The 23,165-nt window shown below is 43.3% G+C and overlaps 1 protein-coding gene across 1 annotated transcript in view; it reads left to right on the forward strand.

Annotated features, from left to right (window-relative positions):
• Nucleotides 1-23,165, forward strand: part of Pgap1 (post-GPI attachment to proteins 1) — a 71,593-nt gene that overhangs the window by 17,144 nt on the left and 31,284 nt on the right. Inside the window, exons 4-12 of the mRNA XM_004628609.2 lie at nucleotides 1,008-1,179; nucleotides 4,742-4,899; nucleotides 7,911-7,963; nucleotides 10,149-10,215; nucleotides 12,341-12,446; nucleotides 13,208-13,263; nucleotides 14,779-14,862; nucleotides 18,935-18,981; nucleotides 19,344-19,395. Of these exons, the coding sequence (XP_004628666.1) occupies nucleotides 1,008-1,179; nucleotides 4,742-4,899; nucleotides 7,911-7,963; nucleotides 10,149-10,215; nucleotides 12,341-12,446; nucleotides 13,208-13,263; nucleotides 14,779-14,862; nucleotides 18,935-18,981; nucleotides 19,344-19,395 (795 nt within the window). The remainder of the gene's footprint in view (nucleotides 1-1,007; nucleotides 1,180-4,741; nucleotides 4,900-7,910; nucleotides 7,964-10,148; nucleotides 10,216-12,340; nucleotides 12,447-13,207; nucleotides 13,264-14,778; nucleotides 14,863-18,934; nucleotides 18,982-19,343; nucleotides 19,396-23,165) is intronic.

A 23,165-nucleotide genomic window follows, 5' to 3' on the forward strand; every position in this document is an offset into this window, starting at 1 on the left:
TTGTGGGGAAGTAATACAAAGAAAGACCAGCAAAGGGAAATGGCACGATGGGGGAAAGCCCTGAGAGAACTGGTGTAATCTTGCAGAAGTTCTGTCAGAGAGCAGTCACTTTGCGTTGAATTCCTGTGTCAGCCGAGGGTGCTGCCTGCCAGGGAGGCTCCCTAGAGACTCGGTCCCCCAGGCTGTCCCAGGGTGCTGATCTCCTTGCCGCCCCTGTCTGGTATACCCCCAGTTCCAGCTGGAGACCCCGAGGTTCCCCTGAGTCTGTGCTGCTGTGCGGCGCCTGCGGCGAGCCACACTGACCATGTAGGAGTGGTGGACGCCTCCGACCTCGAGGTGCGCACTCGGGCGTGTAGTCTGTTCTGAGGGCAGTGGCTGCCCCCGCTGTGTTCATTCCTTTCTTAGGGCGAAGCCACAGTGGAGGCAAAAGCAGGGTCAGTGTGGAGTGATAAGCTGAACTCGTGGTGGGACTGAGGAGAGTGCTGGAAACAAAGGATTATTTGAAAAGCAGTACTGATTTAAAAATTTTTATAGCTAGTAAGTATTGGGAATGTGATTTTATTTTTAAGCCCAAACTCAGAGTAGAGAAATAATACAGGAGATGCAGGATATAAAGCAGTGATAGATGAGATACCCACATGACATGATGGTACGTTGCTATGACAACTATAATTTTGGGGCATTTTTTGTGCTGTTCTCAGTTTTATACAAATAATCTGATTCTACTATCCTGTAGACTCTAATAGCAAATGGTATAAACATGATTTGCTAGACAAGTATATGGATTTTGTTCAGAAAGCCATTCTGTGAAAATGGCAGCACACGAAGTATGTATTGAGCAGTTTTAGTTTGTGTATTAAAACTGCATGAAAGATGGGTTTCTGTGTCAAATGATAGAAGACTTAGAGAGAGTTTAATTTTCCTGTTAAGTTGCTCATTTGCAAAGTGAACTATGTAGTATTTTATTACAGTTCTAATTAATTGTGCTGTGGTGATTTCTTCAACAGGGCCAAGAATTTGCCCCCCAAAGCGTGGCAATAGTTGGTCATTCCATGGGTGGCCTTGTTGCAAGAGCGCTGCTTACACTGAAAAACTTTAAGCAAGAGCTGGTAAATCTCCTGGTCACGCAAGCAACGCCTCACGTTGCTCCTGTGATGCCGCTGGACCGGTTCATTACAGGTGAGGCCCCTCCCCTGGCTCTGTCTGACCTCTGCTCTCCGGAGGAAGGGAGCCGTGCCGCAGCCCTCCCTGCAGAGCGTGCCCTGGGTTTACTGCATCTGGCGCGGCTCAGTTGCACACCGGACACTGGCACGCTAGTGTGAGTCTCTCGTGGCTTCCCACCTAGCCCTGTGATCAGAACATGCCAGTGTCCTCTTTCCAAGTGGTCTGAGCATGGTGGTCGTAGGTACCAGGGCTTCAGTTTGATTTTTCTCCAGGATGATTCCTCCTCTCTTAAGACACATGTGCACTTCCTGCGCTTTGTTAACTACTCAGTATTCTATTAAAAATACACTTACATTTCATCAAAATAGTAGCAGTGCTTTTTTAAAAATAAGTAGGTACACTGCTAGAGTTGCCAGTGCTTACTGAACTCTCCCTGTATTCTGGGTGTGTTAAGAACCTCACCTGATGTGTTAGCAGACGTGGTCTCTACTGCCGTCTTCTTAGGAAGGTACTGTTATTAGCCCCATTTTATGCATAAGAAAGGTCAGGATAATGATTTTCTTTTCTTTTTTTTTAAAGACAGGGCCTCACTCAGGTGCCCCACCAGGCCTCAAAGTTGTGATCCTCTTGTCTCAGCCTTCTGAGGAGCTCATATTATAGGTCTGTCCCGTGGCCCTGCTTTAATAAAAGTCTCGCTCAGAGTCACGTGGCCGCAAGGTCCAGCCAGTATGTGCCCTTCACACCGGCTGTGCCTGTGCTCCTAGCTCGGGCGTGGTCTGTACAGTGGTGTCCTGTGGAGGGTGCTGCTTTACAGGGCAGAAGACTGAATAGTGTTAGGGTGCAGGCGTTGTCATCAGAGGAGGCTGTGATATCATCAAACAGGTACTAGCGCAGAGCAGTGATCAAGTGAGAATCTTCACTGCTCAGGGAGCATTCTAGGAGAAGGAAACTTGTAGAAGGAATCCTTGTTCTTGTCAGTAAATTCACATAGAACTTATTTTTGGTTTTTGTTTGTTGTTTTCTTGAGGGGCGGGCTAAGGCAGGGTCTCTCGCTGCGTGGCCGAGGCTGACCATGGCCTTGCAGCTGTCGTTCTCCCTCAGCCCCGAGTGCTGGGTTTCAGCGTGCACCACCGCACCTCCCTGTAGCTTCTTACCCATTACAGTTTCTACTGTATTACCTTTAGAAAGTTGTGTTCATAGTTAAGAAATAAACATACCCGAGTGACGCCAACCAAGTTTTCTAAAGTTCCCATCTTAATAATATAACATTGCCAAAAAATAGTTTATTTTCTGGAAGTATTTGGTGTATACTTTTTGGAAATTTTGACATTTAAAAAATTTTGGCTGGAGGAATGTCTTAATAGCAAACCTTTTAATTTTGCTATTACAGGTGTTTAAATCTTTTTTAGTATGTGTAAGTCATAAGTGAAAATAGATTTTAAAATGAAAAGGGGTAACTGGGGAGATAGCTCAGCAGTCTAAGCGCCTCTTGGCAAGTGCAAGGACTTGGGTTTGATCCCTGGTACTGCATGCCGTGCTGGCCACCAAAACTGGGTGTGGTGGCACGTGCCTGTAATCCCAGCGCTGGGGAGGCTGAGACAGGAGGATCACTATGAGTCCGAGCCACGTAGTGAGACCCTGTATCAAAGAAATAAATAAAAGATTTTTAAAAAGATTTTATAAGATAGAAAAGAAAAGGGGCTCGGCATGGTGGTGCACACCATAATCCCAGCACTCAGGAGGCTGAGGCAGGAGGACCACTGTGAGTTAAAGACCAGCCTGCGCTCCATAGCAAGACACTGTCTCACAAACCCAAAAACACGGTCAAAGGCCAAAACTCTCATTCCTTGTCAGTACGACTGAGAACCTTTTGTGTCACTGCATTTCTGATGGTATGTGCAGGTGAGCCCTGTGGGCTAGATTAGGGCGACTTGAGACCACAGGAAATACTCTAGTAGCGAATCCTCATGGAAGAGCCCTTGAGAGTCGGAGGGGTGGCAGTGGTCTCCTCATAGGCTCAGGCTAAGAGTGATACTTGGAGCCAGAAGTTGTAATTAGTAAGCTTCTTTCAATTCTGTATTTTTCAGTTGCATTAAGTCAGAATTAGAACTGAAACAATTAATTCCAACAGAGGTGGATTTTCAGTTTCCAGGAAACAGATGGTACAGTGTCAGAAGTGGGTCTGCTTCCTGGGGTAGGGTGAGAGCTGCTCCGCCTCAGGCCTCGCCTCCCGGGCAGGATCCTCCTGTAGCTGAGCCTTCCCTTCAGACCACTGCCCAGGGAGCCTGGCTCCACAGACCTCTTGCTGCAAGCGCCAGGCCCTGTCCCAGGGCACCTAGGCCTTTTTACCTGGCCTTGTTCTTCTGTGCAGGAAAGTAGGGCCTCAGCTTGAAGCAGGACACACAGGTAGCGTGTGTACTTACACACAAGGCCTTGCCGCGCAGGACAGGCTTGGGGGGAAGGAGAGAAGAGAGCCGAGGCTGACCTCTGCTGTCCTGTGCTGCTGCGATCCAGGGCCTGTTCAGAGGTGTCTGGACCCTTGCTCCGCACCTGGCTTCCGAGGTTGTTTGCCTAGGTAGGAATAGGAATGTATTAATGCACAGCGTGTCTGCTGGATTTTTGGCTTTTGCATGGCCCACTGTCACTCCCAGCCCAAGTCCTGCAGACATTTGGGCTCAGCCTGGAGACAGCCTAAGTACCTACTGCTGGGGTCTGTAATCCAGAGAGCTTCCCTTACCAGATGGAGTCCGAATGTCTGCAGGACTTGGGCTGGGAGTGCCAGTGGGCCATGCAAAAGCCAAAAATCCAGCAGACACACTGTGCATTAATACATTCCTATTCCTATCTAGGCTCAAATGTGGGATAGAAATGCATTAACTTCTCATGATCAGAGAACCGTGAGAGCGCCTCTCCACCATCTTACCTTGTTAACCCTTGCTATTGAAGTGCCTTCCGTAGACGGTCACCATGTGCATGTTCTTCCCTCTGAGCTGTTACTTTCATGCATAGACTCCTAACCCTGAGGCTTTCCACAGCAGCAGCACCCTAAAGGTAACATCAGTGCTGCTGTCCTGGTAGGTCATAAGAACCTCTAAGAAGCACCACCGCATGTGGGGTGCTGGGCCGTAGTAAAGTTGCTAAGCTCTTATGAATAGGGACACTACCACAGCAGAGGAGGGTGAACACATTTATGTATCAGGAATCCAGCACCACAGACATCTACAGCTCTTTAGGGGAGTGAACTCTTAAAAGAATGGTAAAGTTTTCTTTCTTTCTTACACTATGTGGCTCTTGAAAAATCCTTATGGAGTATAAATTCATGTTTGCATATGGGCATGTCATAGCCAGTAAGATAGATAGTTTTTTTCTTACTGATTTTTTTTAGTGACTTCATTTTTGTACTCTTAATAGGCAAGTGGGAATAAATGAACGTATAGTAATTTTGCTCAAAATAGAGAAATGTAACACATTGTTTATAACCAGATAGCTTAAAGAAAAATGCAATTAAAATGTAGTATTGTAGGTATCGTTGAAGGGAATGACTACTATTTTCAATGCCTCTCTTTTTTCTTACCAGATTTTTATGTGACTGTAAACAACTATTGGATTCTAAATGCTCGCCACATAAATTTCACCACACTTTCTGTAGCTGGAGGATTCCGGGATTACCAAGTTCGTTCAGGACTAACTTTTCTACCACAATTAAGCCATCATACCAGTGCCTTATCTGTTGTGGTAATTTTTTTTAAGATTCTATTGAAATAATAAAACAGTGAAGCATGAAAGAGAAATGAGATGTAGCCCCTGGGGAATGGCGGTTGGGTTGGCGGTGTGGGCTTGCGGCAGGTATAAGACAGAGAACATCATGAGCACCGAACCCGAGTCCCTGGAGCAGGCAGAGTCTGTGGAAAGTTAAGGGGACCCTGGAGTAGGGTTTGTTTGCATCTTTTGTAAGACCTGGACATAGATGAGGGGTGTAACTAAGAAAATGTGGACTGAAGTTGAAGGGAACCTAGTTACAGCTGACGGTCCTACTGTGCACACTACTAGGGAAGGGAAGTGTCAGACGTACCGTGCACTCCTCTCTGCTACCCTCAAGTGAAGGTCACCAGTTTTTAAATAATGTAAGTAGTTTTGATAGTAAAAACAGCTGCAGTGAGTTGGCTAATTACCCTTCTCTGCTAGGCCAATAACTATTTGGTCTTTGGCTGATTCAAGTGGCCTGTGCAAAGCGATCTCTAGTTTCCCTTCTTGAACTTCTTTCTTATATATTCAGCCTTGAAGTCCTCAGTTAACATGTTCATGGCAGAGCTGTACTCATGTAGCTCGCTGCCGGCAGCTTGCCCTACCCGTGGTACACACATAACCATTAGTACAGGTGGTGCAGTCAGACACGGATGGTCATGCCTGGACCACCAGTGGTTCAAGCCAGCAGGGAGGCCTCAAGATATTCATGTCATGACTCTATGTTTACACCATCTCTAAGTATTATAATTTATTCTTAAAGAGAAAATCTGCAGAATGTGGTCTGCCTGGTCTGTTGCCTTGAGGGGACAGATGTAGATTCACTCTTTCCTTGTTGCTCCTCCTCATAGATATCCCTTAGTTCGTCTGACCTGTGGTGATCCTCGGGTTGCTGTGCAGTCACCAAGTCGGTGTTGTGAATCGAACGCTTGCCGCAGTCAGAGTGGAATGACTGTGCTGTTCTGCTCTTGCCTATCTTCCCCCCTGACTGGAGAACTGAGATGGGCCCGGGACAGCTTTGGCATGAAATGGTTGCATCTCTCAAGCCTCATTTTCAGGGCTACCACTCAGTGTCATTCGGCACTGAATGTTTTGCATAGTTACTTGCTTCAAGTCCTTACAAAGCTGAATGTTAGCTCTTTGGTAAACATAAGCAGCTTAGTCAAAGAAATGTATTTCCTAGGCATGACTGTTATTCACATCACATCCTAAGACATACATTCTAAATAACATCGGTCATTTGAGAATCCATAGTTTTAAGACAGGTTACATTTCTATGTCTTTGGCAGAAACTTACAGAATGTTTCTCAAAAATAGCTGTTGTATAACCTGTTTTATACACTGTTTAGTCCCAAAGTACAGTATTATACAATCTTTCCCATATCTGCATATATGTTCACTTCATAAAAAATTCAGAAGTAGTAATATATGAACACTTCTCAAGCAAGAATAGTTCAGTGACATTTATGTGTTAGGACTAGGAAGGATCATGGCAGGGGGGGAAGGACACACCTGTATAGTAGCGAGCCGAACTGCTGGAACCAACTCCCTGGAGCACAGCGTTCAGCATGGCAAAACAGCAGGTGGGGCCAGAGGAAGTCGTCCTGCTGTGCAAGAAAGGGACGGTGGCTTCCAGCAGCATGTATCCGCTTCCATCACGCCTTTGTAAAAGCTGCCTTTTTTACTTATGTTGCACACGTGCTCTCTCTTGCCGTCTCTCTCTCTCTGTCTCTGTCTCTCTCTCTTGCTCTGTCTCTCTTTCTCTCTCTCTTGCTGTGTAGGATAGGCTGGCCTTCAGCTCACTATGTGGCTCAGGGTGGCCGCAAGCACACAGCCATCCTCCTGCCTCAGCCTCCCAAGTGCTGGGATTGTGGCAGGCACCACTGTGTCCAGCCGCCTTTCCTCTCTCACCTCTGGAAGGCACATCAGTCCTCCACTCTTGCTAATGGTCATTGCTAACCCTTAATTTAATCCTACAACCCCGGCTCTGCCTGCTAATTTTTCAGGAAGCTGTAATTACCAAATATATCTGTGCTTATTCAACAAGTGTGCTGTTCCTCTTTCTTCCCAACATGCAACCCCAAACTCATTTACAGAGTACAAGCCTGAAACTGGACCCTGAGAAGTCACACACACCTGCTGCTACGTTAGCTTTGTGCGCTTCACTCACTGCAGAGGCGTTTTCTGCCTCTGTTAGCGTCCTTGCATCTGTCTGTGTTGGCAGCGTCTGTCATCATCTGTGTGACTGTGGTCAGACGGCAGCTCACTGTGGTCTTGCACAAGGAGCCGCGTGAGAAGCGAGGCTGCTTGCTTGCCGAGCCTGTGCTCGCGTGGGACGTCCCTGTGCTGAGCCTGTTCTCACGTGCAGCACCCCCACGCCAAGCTGTGCCCTGGCAGGCAGGAGAGGCCTCGGCTCCCTTGGGGCCGCGCCACTGCTGTGGAGCCTTCTTTAGCCAGGCGCACACTCTGAGCCTTTTGCCCTCCCACAGCCTAACCATCTAGAGAAATTTTGCAAAATAAGGAAAGTGTGGACCGGAATAGTAAGAACCTTAGACCTTAGCGTTGTCAGCTTAGCGCTCTATGCCTAAGAAAGAACTCTGTGGGACTAAGGTGAAGCTCGGCCTCCACGGTCTGGCCTTGTCTCCCCTTCACAGTCACTAAAACCACCTCACAGAGCACCGGGAGCATCCGTCTCAGATGAAGTTAGAAGGACGAGAAGTCAGACGTTAAAAGCTTCCGTTCAGAATCCCTAGAGGTTCTAGTAATTGTTAAAGGGTAGTTTAAGTTTGGCTGACCAGTAGTGATAGTAGAGAGTTATATGTATAAGCAGGAATATCTTAAAATCTGAATTACCTTTTAAAAGAGTATCATTTAAAAATATCTACAAGAATATCATAGTGACAACAGTGTTATGCGTTTAAAAATGTTAGCTTAAAAGAATTTCAGACCTTTCAGAGGAGAACAAATATGCGTTTGTAAGTTTGATTTTTCTTTCCTTTTAGAGTTCAGCAGTGCCTAAGACGTGGGTCTCAACAGATCACCTCTCCATTGTGTGGTGAGTTAGCGTAACTTATCGCAGTGATCTCAGCTCATCAGTGCATTAATTGGTGTGTTAGCTTTCGCGGTGCTTTATCCATGAATGGGTTGGTCTGTGTGCCAAGACCTAGTCAGGGCTCAGCACTCTGCACTTCATTCGCTACCAACACTTTTTTCACGGTCTGTAATGTCCCTTAAAGAACCAGTGATAGCTGTTTCCAGTGATGCTACTCAGATATCAAAATCTGAGTTCATCATAGATAGAATTAAATGTACCTGTGGTAGGGCTGCACCTTTGGTCAGTCACCACTCTCAGATGTAATTAATATAGCAGTGACTATCCTAGGGAGAGGTACACAAGTACAGAACCACCCAGGGGCTGAGGAGATAGCTCAGTGGTCTAAGCGCCTGCCTGGAAAGTGCAAGAACCTGGGCTCAATTCCCTGTACTGCGTGCCGTGCCAGTCCCGCATGGGTTGACCCCTGAAACTGCTGGCACATGCCTGTAATCCCAGTGCTGGGGAGGCTGAGGCAGGAGGATCACTATGAGTCCAAGCTGCATAGTGAGACCCTTTACCAAATAAATAAATAAATCTTAAAAAAAAAAATTGAAAAAAATCACATCCCCAAATTAAAAACCCAATCCAAAAGTGGGCATCTGAGATGAATACATACTTCTCAGATGAAAAAATAGAGGTGGAAAATAAATATATGAAAAAATGTTCAACATCATTGACCATTTGAGAAATGCAAATTGAAACAACGCTGAGATTCCATCTTACCCCAGAAAGAGTGGCTGTAGTCAAGAAACTCACTACTAAAGAAGTTGGAAGGTCTGTGGGGAAAAAGTAACCCTTCTCTGCTGTTGGTGGGGGTGTGGCCCGGTGCAACCACTATGGAAATCAGCAGAAAGACTCCTCTAGGACTAGAGCCCTCACTTGGCCCAGCTACTACCCCTGCTGGGTATCTTCTCTAAAGAATTAAAAGCATCATACCTTAATGACATGTGCACACCCATGTTTATGGCAGCACAGTTTGTAATATCTAAATCTTGGGAACAGCCCAAATGCCCTGTCAACCCATGCATGGATAAAGATGGGGCTTTTTTATACAATGGAGTACTGCTCAGCCACAAAGAAGAATAAACTTGAGACATTTATGGCTAAATTAATGCACCTTGAGATCATCCTGTTAAGTGAAATAAATCAGACACGTGTATAAACATCGTGTTGTCTCTGGTATAAGAAAGTGAAAGTGAGAATAGGAATCAAAGTGTACAGCAGAGACAGTGAAATAGGGGAGATTATTCAAAAGGAAAGGGGAGCTAGGGAAGGTGGAGGAGGAATGGCAGGGGAAAAAGAGAAAAGAAGGATAAAATGGAAACAAAGCCTTTGTAAATGAGAAACGGGTTGAAAGGGGGAGGAGAACAAGGGGAAAAAGGAAATAAGATCGTGCGCAGGTACTGATTCCTGATGATGAATGTGATCATTATGTGTATCCCCATGGTACCAGTAAACTTAATATTAAAATAATGAAAAGAAAGGTAGATCTGGTGCCTGCCTCTGTGTCTTGGCCTGTGCAGGCCAGGAGCTGCAGGAGCCACAGTGCACACCCGAGGAGGTGCACACCTGAGGAGGTGCGTACCCAAAGAGGTGCACAGGTGGGGTGTGCAGCTAGCAGCCGGTGGTGAGGTGATTGAGACACCGAAGGAGCGTGGCAGTTACGTTGTGACACACTCAGGGAGCCTTGCTGCCTTTACTTTTACAGGTTTTGACTGTAAGACACAGGCTTCGTGAGAAGGACTTCTCATTTAAGTACTTTTCTTAGTGTATAGCCTAAAAGAAACTAAGGTATTTCATTACATATAGACACTTGCAGGTTTGAATCAAAAATACATGTTTTAAGAAAGTTCCCTGACCTGCGAAGATAGCTCGGCGATCTAAGTGCCTGCCCAGCAAGCACAAGGACCTGGGTTCAGTCCCTGGTACCACATGCCATGCTGTCCCTGTCCCCAGGTGCGCTGAGCCAGCCACCAAAACCGGATGTGGTGGTGGCACATGCCTGTAATCCCAGTGCTAGGGAGGCTGAGACGAGAGGATCACTATGAGTCTGAGCTGTGTAGCAAGACCCTGTACTGAATAAATAAATAAATGATTTTTTTAAAAAAGAGAGAATTTCCTATGTAATGCTTGCTTTATTCTTTAGGTGTAAACAGTTGCAGTTGACTACAATCCGAGCATTCTTTGATCTTATCGATGCTGATACTAAACAAGTATGTATTTTTAAACTAAAAACTATTGCACCACAATGAAAGCTTTCATTATAGCAATGATAGATTTAATGAGTGTTTTTTTTTTCTTTTGTGAAAATAGAAGCCTATACTTTCTATCAATTTTAATTAGTTCCAGGATGGACATACACATTTTATAACACTTTTATCACTGTTAATAACTCATAAAATGTAATGAAAGTGAATGAATTTTTAAAATTTTCGTTTGTCCCTTTACTCTTCAAAACTTTGATGTATGTCCAACTGTTTTCCATTTAAAGAAATACTATTTGAAGCCATCTTTATGTTATCTTTTCCTACTATTGTGAGCATGATCTATCTTACTAAATATTTTTGAGACATGTTTTTAAAAGTGTCTCTACCTTTCTGAGAAGATCAAAATAGATGCATTCATTGAATAGCCCAAGCCCGCCAGGATGTCAGTTGTGTACACGTCCGTCCCCTTCTGCGTGCAGCTTCACGCTTCAAACTCCTCACACTGGTGATTTTCTGTGGCTTTCTGCTAGCAGAACACCCTGGAGACAGCATCTTTCAGAGAGTGTTCTGTTACTCTTTCATCGCTTTCTTGTCCTGTAGCAGATAAACAGGGAGGACACCAAAGACGTCTGTGAAATTCAGACAGGTCTATTACACTTCTTCCCGGTGAATTGGGAACATTTCTGTTATTCCCACTAAGCAGCCAGAGCAGTGGGTGTTCCTGCTATGTGTCAGTGTCCCTGAAATACGTTTTGAGAGCTATGGCTCTTCCCTCGGAAGAAATCATTTCTGGTTTTTTGGGAATTTTTTTCATTATGGCAAAATATTGCAATGCTAGTAGTTTTGGAGATTTTTTCCAGAAGACTGCAGTTTTTTGGAGAAACCAGTGCGGGTGGCCTCACTGAGGAGGTCTGTATGAGGTCTTCTACTCCCTTATGTCCTGGAACCTCTCTCTCATATACTCTCTTGAGAGGAGGAAAGAGTTATCTGCATTTTTCCCTTCTCTCCTCAGAAAGCTGAATACGTACTATTAAGACCCTAGACTTTGGATTCTTGAGAACATCCTGATCATTTTGTGTTGTACCCAGTTGTAAGCCAGATTTCATCTGGAGTTGTTATATTTATTGAAATAAATAAACTTCACAGAATTAACACTGTGAATTGTCATCCAACACAAAAAACTCTCTGGGTATTAACATTGTATAATGTGCCATTTAACTGTGGCAAAAGTTTTAAGTCTCTGAGAGAATGCAACTAAATATTCTGTAGAATAGAATCAATTAAAATAGCAAGTTTGTATATGAACTTAATATGGTAGGCTGAAGAAAAATCTTATTCTAATCAGTGAAGAATAGAAATACATTAAACCAATATATTCTTTACAAAATTGTACTTGAATCTAAATTTAATAAATCCTGTTTCTTCAATAATTCACGAAATGAGGGCTGGTGAGATGGCTCAGTGGTCTAAAGCACCTACTTAGAACAAGCTTAGCAAAGCACAGGGACCAAGGTTCAATCCCCCAGCACCACATGCCAGCCAGCCCTGCCCCCTGGTGGGCTGAGCTGGCCACACACACACACACACACACACAAACAAATAAATAAATAAATAAATTTTAAAAAAATAATAATTCACGAAATGAGAGAAAACCCTAGTCTATATGTAATGAAAGGGGTAGTTTCCAGGAAAGGACAGTGGGCAATTTGTATTTTTCCTTAGTGACTGGTGATTTGGGATTGGCTCTGCTCTGAGTATGGCACTCGTATGCTGGAATGACTAGATGAGCTCTTTTCTGATGCTGCACATTTTATAGTGTTCTACTTACTTATTTGAGAGGTATAGTTGCATAATGATTAAAACGTAGACCATAGGGGTGGAATACCTGGGTATAAATCCCTGCCCAGATTCTTAAGAGCTGTGTGATTTGGGGATAAGTTGATTAATTTTCTGTTTTAGTTTCTTAATCTTTGAAATGCAGATAAAAAGATTGTCTTTTAGAGGTCTGTGGTGATTAATAAATTAATAACAGGTGAAGAGCTTTGCACAGTGCCTGCGGACAAGACCTGAAGCATGGTTTCACTGAATCGCACTGTTATGAAATGATACAGAGTATCAATGTTCTTTATAGATAACTCAGAATCCCAAGAAGAAATTGTCAGTTTTGAATCACCACTTCATAAGACACCCAGCAAAACGTTTTGAGGAAAATCCAGCAATAATTTCTGACTTAACAGGTTGGTAATAATGACATGTCGTAAGTAGAGCTTTTCATTACTAAGGAAAGTTGTAATGAGCAGACAGAGGTCTTTGAAATTGTGATACAAGTATTATGACCCTGACATTTTAGGAATTTCCCTGTGAGCCTCTTAGTTTAAAATTGTAAAAGTAGAAAAGCAAGTTGTAAGATGCGCACAAAAATTTTGTGCTGAAAATAAAATGACAGGTTTTGTTTGTTTGTTGGCTTATTTGTTTGTTTGTTTGCAGTGCTGGGGACTGAATTCAGGATTTGTACATGCTAGGCAAGTGCTCTAACTCTAAATTGCACCCTGATCCCATAGATATTTATAGAGCTAAACATCCAGCTCCCTGACAGTCACGTAAAGTAAGAGCCGTAGTACTTTTGATGCCTTTCCAGTTTCTCAGTGCCATTCATTCTTGAGTCTTTGGATTACCAGCATATCTTTACTGGTAAATTTTGTGGGTAAATATATTATCAGTTACACTTGACTTGACAAAGTGCCACGCTTGGGAAGGGAGGTGCTTATTCTCACCTATTAGTCATGCCTTAAAGACGCCCACACATGCAGCACTCTGGCGTGTGCTGCGAGTGCCAGGTCCGGAGCCGCCTGGAGAGGACGCGCTCCTGGATTTCCCTGAACGCAGTCAGTGCTCAGAAACCACTCCTGCCTTAGGACCAAGAAGTATGTCATCAGGATTCAAAAAAAGAAATGACTTAATATTAAAAGGCAAGTAAATGAATTTCCTTCACTTCAAGGGACATCTATGTGGGTTCCAGTAAAAGTGTCCAGGTGGACCTATGTGGCTTACAATGTAAGTATTCCTCCAAAGGATTCTTTTTAAAAAATATTGAAGTGCTTCTTTATAAGAGATAAAGGCTCTTCATAAAAAGATGAGCATGTACTATTTCCCCCATTTATTAGTTCCTGAATATGTAGTCAATATTCAGTTTTCCAGTTACACCATAAATTGTTTCCCTTTGCTTTCCAGCTTGTATACTTAAGTCAAGATCTAAACAAGGCCTACGTGTGGTCATTGGTTGTGTCTCTCAGGCCTCGTGGCTTCTCCACTTTTCCTTTTCCTTAATACTTCTTTATTGGCGAGAGGAGGCCCTCTCGTGATAGTGTCCCAGTCTTGATTTTGCCGACTGAATGACTGTGCTCATTCAGAATTCATACCCTTTACCACCTTTTCCTGTGCTTCAGCAGGTTGAAGCTAGATGCTTGGTAGGATCCAGGCTTTCCTTTTGTTCTTGCTTTTGTTAGACTGTGATACTAATAGCTGCTGCTGAGGAGCTCCTGTTGTCATTCAGTCATTTATTATCTGAGCTACTACGTAGAAAAGCTCTTCCACATCTACTAAGTTTGTCAAAGTGGAAATAAGTCATAAAAGAAAATGCTAATTGCTTAAGTATTCAGTTCTTGCCTCTTCTCTGATGGTTTTCAGAGTAGCCAGTTGGTCAGTTGGTGGCCTTAGATGCCTCTCCTCAGTATGATTAGAATTCATGGATTTAAATATGTTTGTGTTTCATTCCACGGATACTAAGATTATTCTCCATTTGACTAGTCAAGGCCATTTGAACTCTGGCTCCTTACTCTTTTTCTTTTCTTTTTTTTCTTTCTTTCTCTTTTTTCTTTTCTTTTCTTTTCTTTTCTTTTCTTTTCTGTTTTGTTTTGTTTTGTTTTGTTTTGTTTTGTTTTGTTTTGTTTTGTTACCAGGATCGAACTCAGGACCTTGTGCTTGCTAGGCAGGCACTATGTCCCTGGTCCTTCTTTACTCTTTCTGACGCAGTTCTTTCAGTTTCTTCACTTCCAGTATTCAGCTCATTTTGTACATCTCCTGTCCCAGAGCCTGCACCAGCTATTTCTTTTTTGGTTTTTGCAACAGGGTTTTGCAGTGTAGTCCAGGCCGGCCTCAAACTCACAGGGTTCCTCCTGCCTCAGCCTCCCAAGTGCTGGGAATACCAGCTCTGTCTTCATTTTGGGAAATGCATCTCAGGACCGTGATCTGGCATTGAAGATGCTTATGGCTTCTGAGATGGCAGTTGGAGGCATTTTCAGTAAACATAGCTGGGTCTATTTTATCACAACTAAAAGGCCAAGAAATCCCAAGGGGAAAAAAAAGCGTTCATACTGATACTTGTAGGAAAAATTTAGAACTGCAGACTTTATGTTCTGTCTTAGCTCCTGGTCTCACTGTTAGAATGTTAGTTCTTGATGACACAAAGGGTAATACCACAAGTATTCATTTTCTTTTTTCTGTACTTTTAATGGTGAGATGGCCCACTCTCATTAATAGCTATATTGTATATTTTTCTTCTTTCTATAGGAATCTGATAAGATATATTTTACATTTCCTCTTGCAAATCATAGAAGAATCTACACTCATGCCTATTGTCAGAGCACCATGCTGGTAAGATAACTGATATATTTTATGCATATTTAAAAGACTATTGGTAGGACTGGGGAGATAGCTCCGTGGCATGAGTGCCTGCGTGGCAAGCACAAGGTCCTGAGTTCAACCCCCACTACTGCAAAATAAAATGAAATGAAATACTATTGGTCACTTTTTAGGTTCAATGAATAATCTAGTAGATTTTTATATTGAACTGTTATTATTAAATCTGATTGATTGGAAAGGACTTGTTTGGAACAGTGTTTTGGTTAAAAAATTAACGATTTTCTAAAACAGGGCTGGCCTGATAGCTCAGCAAAGTAAAGTGCCTACTTAGGCAGAGCGCAGCAACTGGGGTTCGATCCCCAGCATGCCAAGATCCCGTAGACCCGGTAGGCCCTGTAGGCCTTGCAGACCCTGTAGACCCTGTAGACCGGTAAGCCCTGTAGACCTTGTAGGCCCTGTAGACCCTGTAGGCCCCCGTAGACCCCGTAGACCCCGTAGACCCCGTAGACCCTGTAGGCCCTGTAGAACCTGTCCTAAATACAGGAAAAAAAGAAAACAACCAGTTTTCTAAAACTGATGGTGTTTTACTACCATGTATGTTTGGTCTTAGTTGAGGTTTTTGCCTCCACCTTAATTTCACTGTGTTCAGGATGAAAAAATTGAATTCAAAACTCCTTTAATTCTAAAATTCTATTCATATTTTAAATAATAAATCTGGGTAAGCAGAGCTATTACCAGGAATTTTATATATGAATCCTATGTGCCATTGGCTTCCAGTCTGAACTTTCAGGCACACTTTATGCCAAATACCATCAAAGACAGTGATTTGTACCATGTCGTGCAGGCTTACTATATCAAAGTAATGATTTTGTTTGTTTTTTTAAAGGAGTATTTGCTATGTGAGGCATAGTAAGTTATACAAAAATACATAAAAGCTAAATGTTCACTTTGGCAACATACATACTAAAGCGAGAACACTGCAGAGCTTAGCAACTCCTGTGCAAGGCGGTCGTCATACCATATTTTTAAAAACATGGTAGATGCCCTGTCACGCTTTTGTGATTATATGACAATAATTCCCATAATTTTTCAACATTTCCTTACGATATTTTTGCCCAGTTTGGGATATTTTTGTCTATTCCATTGCCTCGGGATTTTTCCCTTTACATCTGCATCTTGAATGGTTTAAATTCCCTCTTTTTCCACTTTGCCAGGTTATTTGTATTTTTTAGGGCCCCCATGTAATGTGTCGCTTCCCTGATAGCCGCTGCCATCTAGCACATGGCACAGTCTTTGGAGAAGACAGTCAGCAGCTGTGTGGACAGGGTGCTGAAGCATGCACTGGGTTAGCAAGGTGCCAGGCTTCGCCTCTCTCACGTGCTGGCATCTAAGTGGACAGAACCTAGCCCGAGAGCGAGGCCTTACAGTAGCCACACGCAGGACTGAATTCCAAGTGAGAGGCCAGTATTGTATGGAGACCGGTGTTCACCAAAGTACAGGTGATCCGTTTGCTGGCGGGGGATCCCTGTTCTGTAGTTAATGGTTATGGCATTCATTACCGTTAGGTCATGCAGTGAGCTTTGAAAATAATCTTTCCAATTTTCGTTGTAGAAATTTTCAAACATATGTAGAAAGAAAATTCTTTAACCAACACACAGCTCTACTTACCACCGTTCCGCCATCCTTACAGTATTCCTTCCCTCCTTTTTGAACTGAAGCATTTTATTTATTTATTTATTTTTTTGTCCTGTCAGAGGTGAATATTCTATTAGCATCTAAATACTATAAGTGTTTGAATTCAACTAAACATCTAATACTGTCTAGCAGTCTATAATATTAGTGGGTTATCCTCAGAAGTTATTGACTTGAGCCTTTTACAGCTCATCGTATTAATATGGATTTACTTTATATACCTCATTTTAAACTGAAGCATTTTTAAATTCTGGTCATTTTATCATTTCATTCATAAAGACTTCCATGTTTTTCTACTAGATTAGGATTTTACATAATACATGTAATACCATTATTTCCTCTAACTGAATTAATATTAATTACTTCTATCTGTTATCCAGTCCATGTTCAGCTTCCCTCAACTCACTTAAATTTCAAATTTAAATTATTTGGAGATTCAAAGTGTGTATATTGTCCTTAGTTCATGAGTCTTAAGTCTCCTGTATAACAGACTCTGTCCTCTTCCCTCCATGCCATTCATTTGTGAAAGAGGATTATATGCCCCACAGAATTGGCTACAGTAGGTAATTGCATTTGGGGGGTATCGATGTGTATCCTCTATTGTTTACTGTGACCTGGCTGTTAGATCTAGTCTCTTGATTAGATTCAAGCTAATTTTTTTGTAGTAAGAACCACAAGCAGGCTGTGCGCCTCCCACATCACATGAGGAGGTGCATTATATCTGGCTGTACGTGGTGGCTGATCAGTGGGCAAGGGGCTGCCAGCACGACCTGCCCATTAGAGTCCCCAGGCAGTCTTTTATGCAATTATCTTAGCAGCCATTGAAGACATTGTTTTTACTGTAGTCAGAACTTTTTGAGAACTATAATAACATTTCTCATCAGCATTTTCTGTATACTTTAGGAATTAGTAATTTCTTGAGTACTTCTAAGTTTCAGTGCAGTTATAGAGCTGAGTACTTGCTAGATGATTTGAAATTGTTCTTCTGTGTGTTAGAGTGGCTTTGAGTAGTACATTATCTACTCAGCTCACTGATAGACAAAGGAGGATTTCTGATACCTGAAGTAAGTGTGTGGAATATTGCAGCTGTGATCAAGAGGGCTGTCTTTGGGGATAGCCTTCATTAGAAGCAGCAGAAGCCCAGCACTAAAGGGAGCTGGGTCTGTAGAGACTGCTCGCTCTGCTCGCCTGGGCTCTGTTGATCTGTTCTGTCATCTTGCTTTATCACATCACATTATTGGTAGGAGCAGGACAGGTAATGGACGCAAGAGTCACACAGTATTTTGCTTGTTGTGGAAAACAGAAATACCCCATTGTTTGCTGTCAGCTTTCTTTTCTGTATTCTTAAAAAATATCTTGGTCTGGGGAGATGGCTCAGTAGAATAAGCACCTCCCTGGCAAACATAAGGGTCTGAGTTCAATCCCCGGTTCCGCAAAACAAAAAAGTCTTAACGTTTTATTTAATGTCCATGAGGGTAGAGACTATGTCTGCCTGGCTGTCATTTTCCCTTAGGGCTAAACTTCATTCCTTGGCCCTGGCCTGGGCTTTCTAGACATTTAGCTGAGTGGACCGTCATTTCTTCATTATGTTGTCTGTAATGTTGAGGACACACGAGGCACTGCTCTGCTGGTGCTTCTCCTCTTCTGCACTGTGCAAGAACTTCAGTAATCAGATCACGATCACAGACCCTGGAACACTGCTCTGTTGCCCTGACATCTGGAGTGAAGGTCTTGGTCACTTTGCTTTTAGCCCCCTAGAGCAGAACCCATACATCCCAATCCTCTGCTGCACCCCAGCCCTGCACTCATGAGGACTGACTGGCTACTCTCTAAACACATTCTTGAATGCAAAGATTATCTGCTGGTAAGCAGGTGGGATCAAATGGTACAGTAAAAGGCTTGACTCCTAGGCTTAGTTTGTAATTAAACACATGTGTTTAGGTGGTATTTTTAATTGCTCGACTCTGGATTTTCATTGGTATGATATTCTCTCTCTAGTTTTCATTTCTGTTTTCATAGCTTTAGTGCATAGCTAATTAAAAGTATGGGCATTACCAAAGCCTTTCAAAGTTTTGGTTCAGTGAAAAGGCTCATGGGTGACACGCTGTACATAAAAGACGCCTGTCAGGTCACTGTCCCCTGCCCTGCTCTAGGCCAGTAGCTACCTGCTGGGCCACGTTGATCTTGGGTTTCGTTCCTTGTTCTTGACCATGTGGCTCTGGAGAGCATCTCCTCTGTGCCTCTCGACTCCGCATGCCACCTCGTGTTGCCCTCGCTCCTACTCATTGTGTAGCAGGGGTTGTGGAGCAGTGTTCCCTGCAGTAGCCAGTGTGCTCTCTACCATATTTGCTGCCATACTTAGTGTGTTTTCTTTTGCATTATTAATCAACAGGATACGAACAGTTGGATTTTCGGCTGCATAAACAGTACTTCTATGTGGTAAGTCTTTCAGATTTAGCTCCTTTTCTTCTCAGACAAAATCAGAAATCACAGACAGCTGCATTTATTCCTACAGTCATTTGTTGTAACATTGTTACAGCATTTTTTAAGTGAAAAGTGAGAAATGAATACACTAGTAATTTTTATAAATGTTGAATGGAGTTGGTAGTCAGGAAAGACAGCTTTTATTTTTGTTGCCAAAGAAACTGTAGCGAATACTGGATTAAACTTTCTAGACTGCAGTTCATTTATTATAACTCTCAGCTAGGTCTGTAGATGTTTTCTTTTTCCCCTGACACTTATATGTAATGTATAATGCTTCATGTATTGTTCTTTGATTGTATTTGGTCTTTATTTCAAAGCCGGCAAGGGGTTGACCTGTCATGGAAAGCTGAACTGCTGCCAACAATTAAGGTAAATGAATGTGGCTGTAGAGCTTGTTTGGAGGCTCTAGCAAGGGAGCACGGCAACCCCTGTACCCTTGACTGAGCAACGGCGGGCAGGTGTCCCTTGGGATGAGCGCGCAGCTCTGGGAGGGACACACATGGGACACCCGCCTAGCCAGCCAGATCAGCCGAATCAACCCTGGCAGTCCGTGGGGTGTAGATGTCGCAGCCAGGTCACCCTTCTGCCAGCACGTGTAGCTGTAGAACTTTAGTATTCAGGTGACAGCAATATTTGAACTCATAGACACTTTAGAATATGCTCTTAGGTACTTCATAAACCTGAGACCGTGGATCTGCATTCTGTGGATGTCTCCTTTAGAGTAACAGGCAGGCAGTACTTAGCAGCAGGGTGCTCACTGGTAGAGCCCCTGCCCAGTGTGTGTGAGGTCCTGGCTTTGGTGCCCAGTGCTGGGGGAGAAAAAGCCTTCTCAGTCAACAATTTTATGAATCTCTGTGTGTCATGGCATCATACTAAAAGTTTGATAGATTTTTAAAGCTAAATTTGAGAGTGTGTTTATTAGTTTGTGTTCAGCTATAAGCTGATCAGTGTCTTTTATTCAGAATTTACTTGGAGGGAAAGACCTAAAACAGACAAGCAGGCAGCCCGTGAGAGCTAAGATAGCCTGAGCCCACTGTGGTCCGCCTTGGAGGGCTTCCTCGGCCACTGCTCTCCAGGGTGGGAAATTGCAGCAGGCATCCCAGGGGGCCACAGCAGCTTCCGGAGTGAATCAAGTGGGACTGCAGGTCTTACCTAAAAACCACGTACTGGTCTGGGGAGATAAGCACCTTCCCGGCTGTGCGAGCTCCCGAGTTCAATCTCCAGGACCATATGCTGTGCAAGCCCCGGAAGCAGGCATGGTGGCATACTCCTGTAATCCCAGCACTGGGGAAGCTAAGACAGGAGGATCACTGTAAGTCCAAACTGTAGTAAGACCCTATACCAAAAACAAATAAAAATTTTTAAAAAGACAAATACTTATATAATCTAACCTATTGCTGAAAAGGCAAAATAGGGCCAGTGAGATAGCTCAGCAGACTAAAGTTCCTGCATAGGCAAGCTTAGGCAAGCACAAGGACTGTGATTCGATACCCCGCACCACGTGCTGCACCAGCCCCACCCCCACTGCAGGCTGAGCCGGCTAGAGTCCAGGCAGGCGTAGTGGCACATGCCTGTGATCCCAGTGATGAAAGCAGGAGGATTACCGTGAGTCCGAGCTGCGTGGTGAGACCCTGTACCAAATACATTTTTAAAAAATAATAAAATTAAATATGTAAGAAAAAGCAAAATAATTTAAAATTATTTTAAAGTTATTTTTTATTTCCTCATTGAATTTATTATAACTGATATTTTACCAGAATCGATAGTTTTCAACCTTCAAGTGAATCAATACTTTAAAAATAAAATACAATTTCCTAGCAAATGCTAGACTCACACTTTGAACAGATATCCATCCAATTGTTCTCAGTCATCTCCTAATTAAAATGACACCAATTAAGGTTTCAGGGTTTTTTGTTTTTTGTCTTTTTGCTTCCAGAGAGAGGACTGGTATAGAGGCCTAATTACAAACTGCTTACATTTGACTGGTTGTATTTTTTCTGTCACACTGGTAGTCTACTTTGTGCATATTCATTCCTGGAATGAATATCATTTGTATTTATGGAACATATTTTATAGAAGTAACCTGACTGAATTTCCTCCTGCGTTCCGGGAACCCTCAGACCCATTCCTAGCCCAGGCCTGGTGAGTGTGTGGTAGAGCTTCCAGCTACCCTGTGCCTGCGGTACCTACTGGTTCCAGCCCAGGCGCAGCGTGGGTGAGACCCTCTTCCACCCCCTTGGGACTCCCCCCAGTACTCCGCAGCACCTCCCCTACACCGCCCACCAAGTAGGAATCTCTGCCCCGTTCTGGGAACCCCAGACCCAATCCTAGCCCAGGCCCAGTGAGTATGTGGGAGAGCTTCCGGCTACACTGCGCCGACTGGACCTACTGGTCCCAGCCCAGGCGCAGTATGGGTGACACCCTCTTTCACCTTCTTGGGACGCCCCCCATCACTCCGTAGTATCCCCCCACCGCCCACAGAGTAGGAATTTCTGTCGCGTTCTGAGAACCGCCAGATCCAGTCCTAGTCCAGGCCCAGTGAGTGTGTGGGAGAGCTGCCTCTCGCCCCTACTCCACCTTGTCCCTGCAGACTCAGCTCAGGCCTGGCATACAGGCCTGGGGTGAAACCCTTCAGCTGCAATTCCTGCAGAGAGTGTATGGGATAGAACCACCCAGCTAGTCCAGGAGCACAAAATCTTGCCAAAGGGGCACAACAGGTTCACCCCCAAGGGCAGCAACAGGAAGGAACTGAGCACAGCAGCCAGACACAAGCCAGGCACAGCTGGATAAATCCAAACTTTGTAGATCTACACCTGAACTTCAGTAGGTGCTAAGGCTATAACTGCAACAAAGATCTACAACAAAGGTCAGAAGACAGTGCTGCACAAAATGACAACGAGAAGGAGCAAAATGCAATCTCAGACCCCAAGCCCACCCATAACAAGTGCAGAGGACACTATCACAGAACAAATTGGGAATCACACAGCTGAAAGCAATGCATCAACGGCTTCTGAAATAAAGAAACAACTGCAGAAAGGTACAGAGGAACTCAGACTGGAAATGAAAAAAGAAATCCCTGAATTAATAACATGTGCAGTAAACAATCAAATGCAGAAACATATGGAGGAAACCCAGTGCCCACCCAGAACAAGTGCAGAGGACACTAGCTCAGCTCAAATGTATGAATTAATAGCGTTGATACTCAATAAGCAACAGCAGAAAGTCATAGAGGAACTCAGAGCCGAATTCTTTTCTACTAGCTCAGCTCAAATGTATGAATTCATAGCGTCGATAGTAAATAAGCAACAGCAGAAAGTTATAGAGGAACTCAAAGTGGAATTATTTTCTGAAATAAAAATTCTCAGAACTCATAGCATCTGAAGTAAAGAATCAACTACAGAAACATAGGGAGGAAACCCAATCTGAAAATACATTGCAGTAAAAGAATTTATAGCTGCTTCTAAAGAAGACATTGATAAAAAAAAAAAATAGACAAGATTAGAAAAATGATGGATTCCTTGAATGAGCAATACAGGAAAGAAAGAAATCACATGAAGCAGAGTCAAAGAGATATAGAGGAAATTAAAATCTCAATCACAAGCTTGCAAAACCATTTAAGTGAAAGTGAAGACAGAGTTTCAGATCTTGAAGACACTGGTACAGCTAGTGAAAAGATCAGAAATGATCTCTTAAAAATAACTAGGATGCAGGAAAAAATAATCCATCATCTGCAAGATGATGCAAAGATGAACAATGTGAGACTAATACACATCAATGAGGAAGAAGGAGTCAATACAAATGACATTAAAAAAAAATGGGCAAAAGTAATAGCAGAAAACTTCCTAAATATGAGGAAACAATCTGATATTAGGTAACTGAAGTATACAGAACGCCAAGTAACCTCAACCCAATGAAAAACACACCGAGACATATAATAGCCAAGATCCTAGAAATTCAGCACAAGAATAATCTACTGAAAGCCACTAGAGAGAAGAAGATCACATTCAAAGGAAGACCCATCAGAATTACAGCCCACTTCTCTTCACAAACCATGAAGGCAAGAAGAGCGTGGAGCAGAGTACTTCAAATCCTCTATGAAAACAAATTCCAGCCCAGACTACTATACCCTGCAAAACTCT

The sequence above is a fragment of the Octodon degus genome, unplaced genomic scaffold (genome assembly GCF_000260255.1).
Source record: "Octodon degus isolate 3935 unplaced genomic scaffold, OctDeg1.0 scaffold00025, whole genome shotgun sequence".
Lineage (NCBI taxonomy): Eukaryota > Metazoa > Chordata > Mammalia > Rodentia > Octodontidae > Octodon > Octodon degus.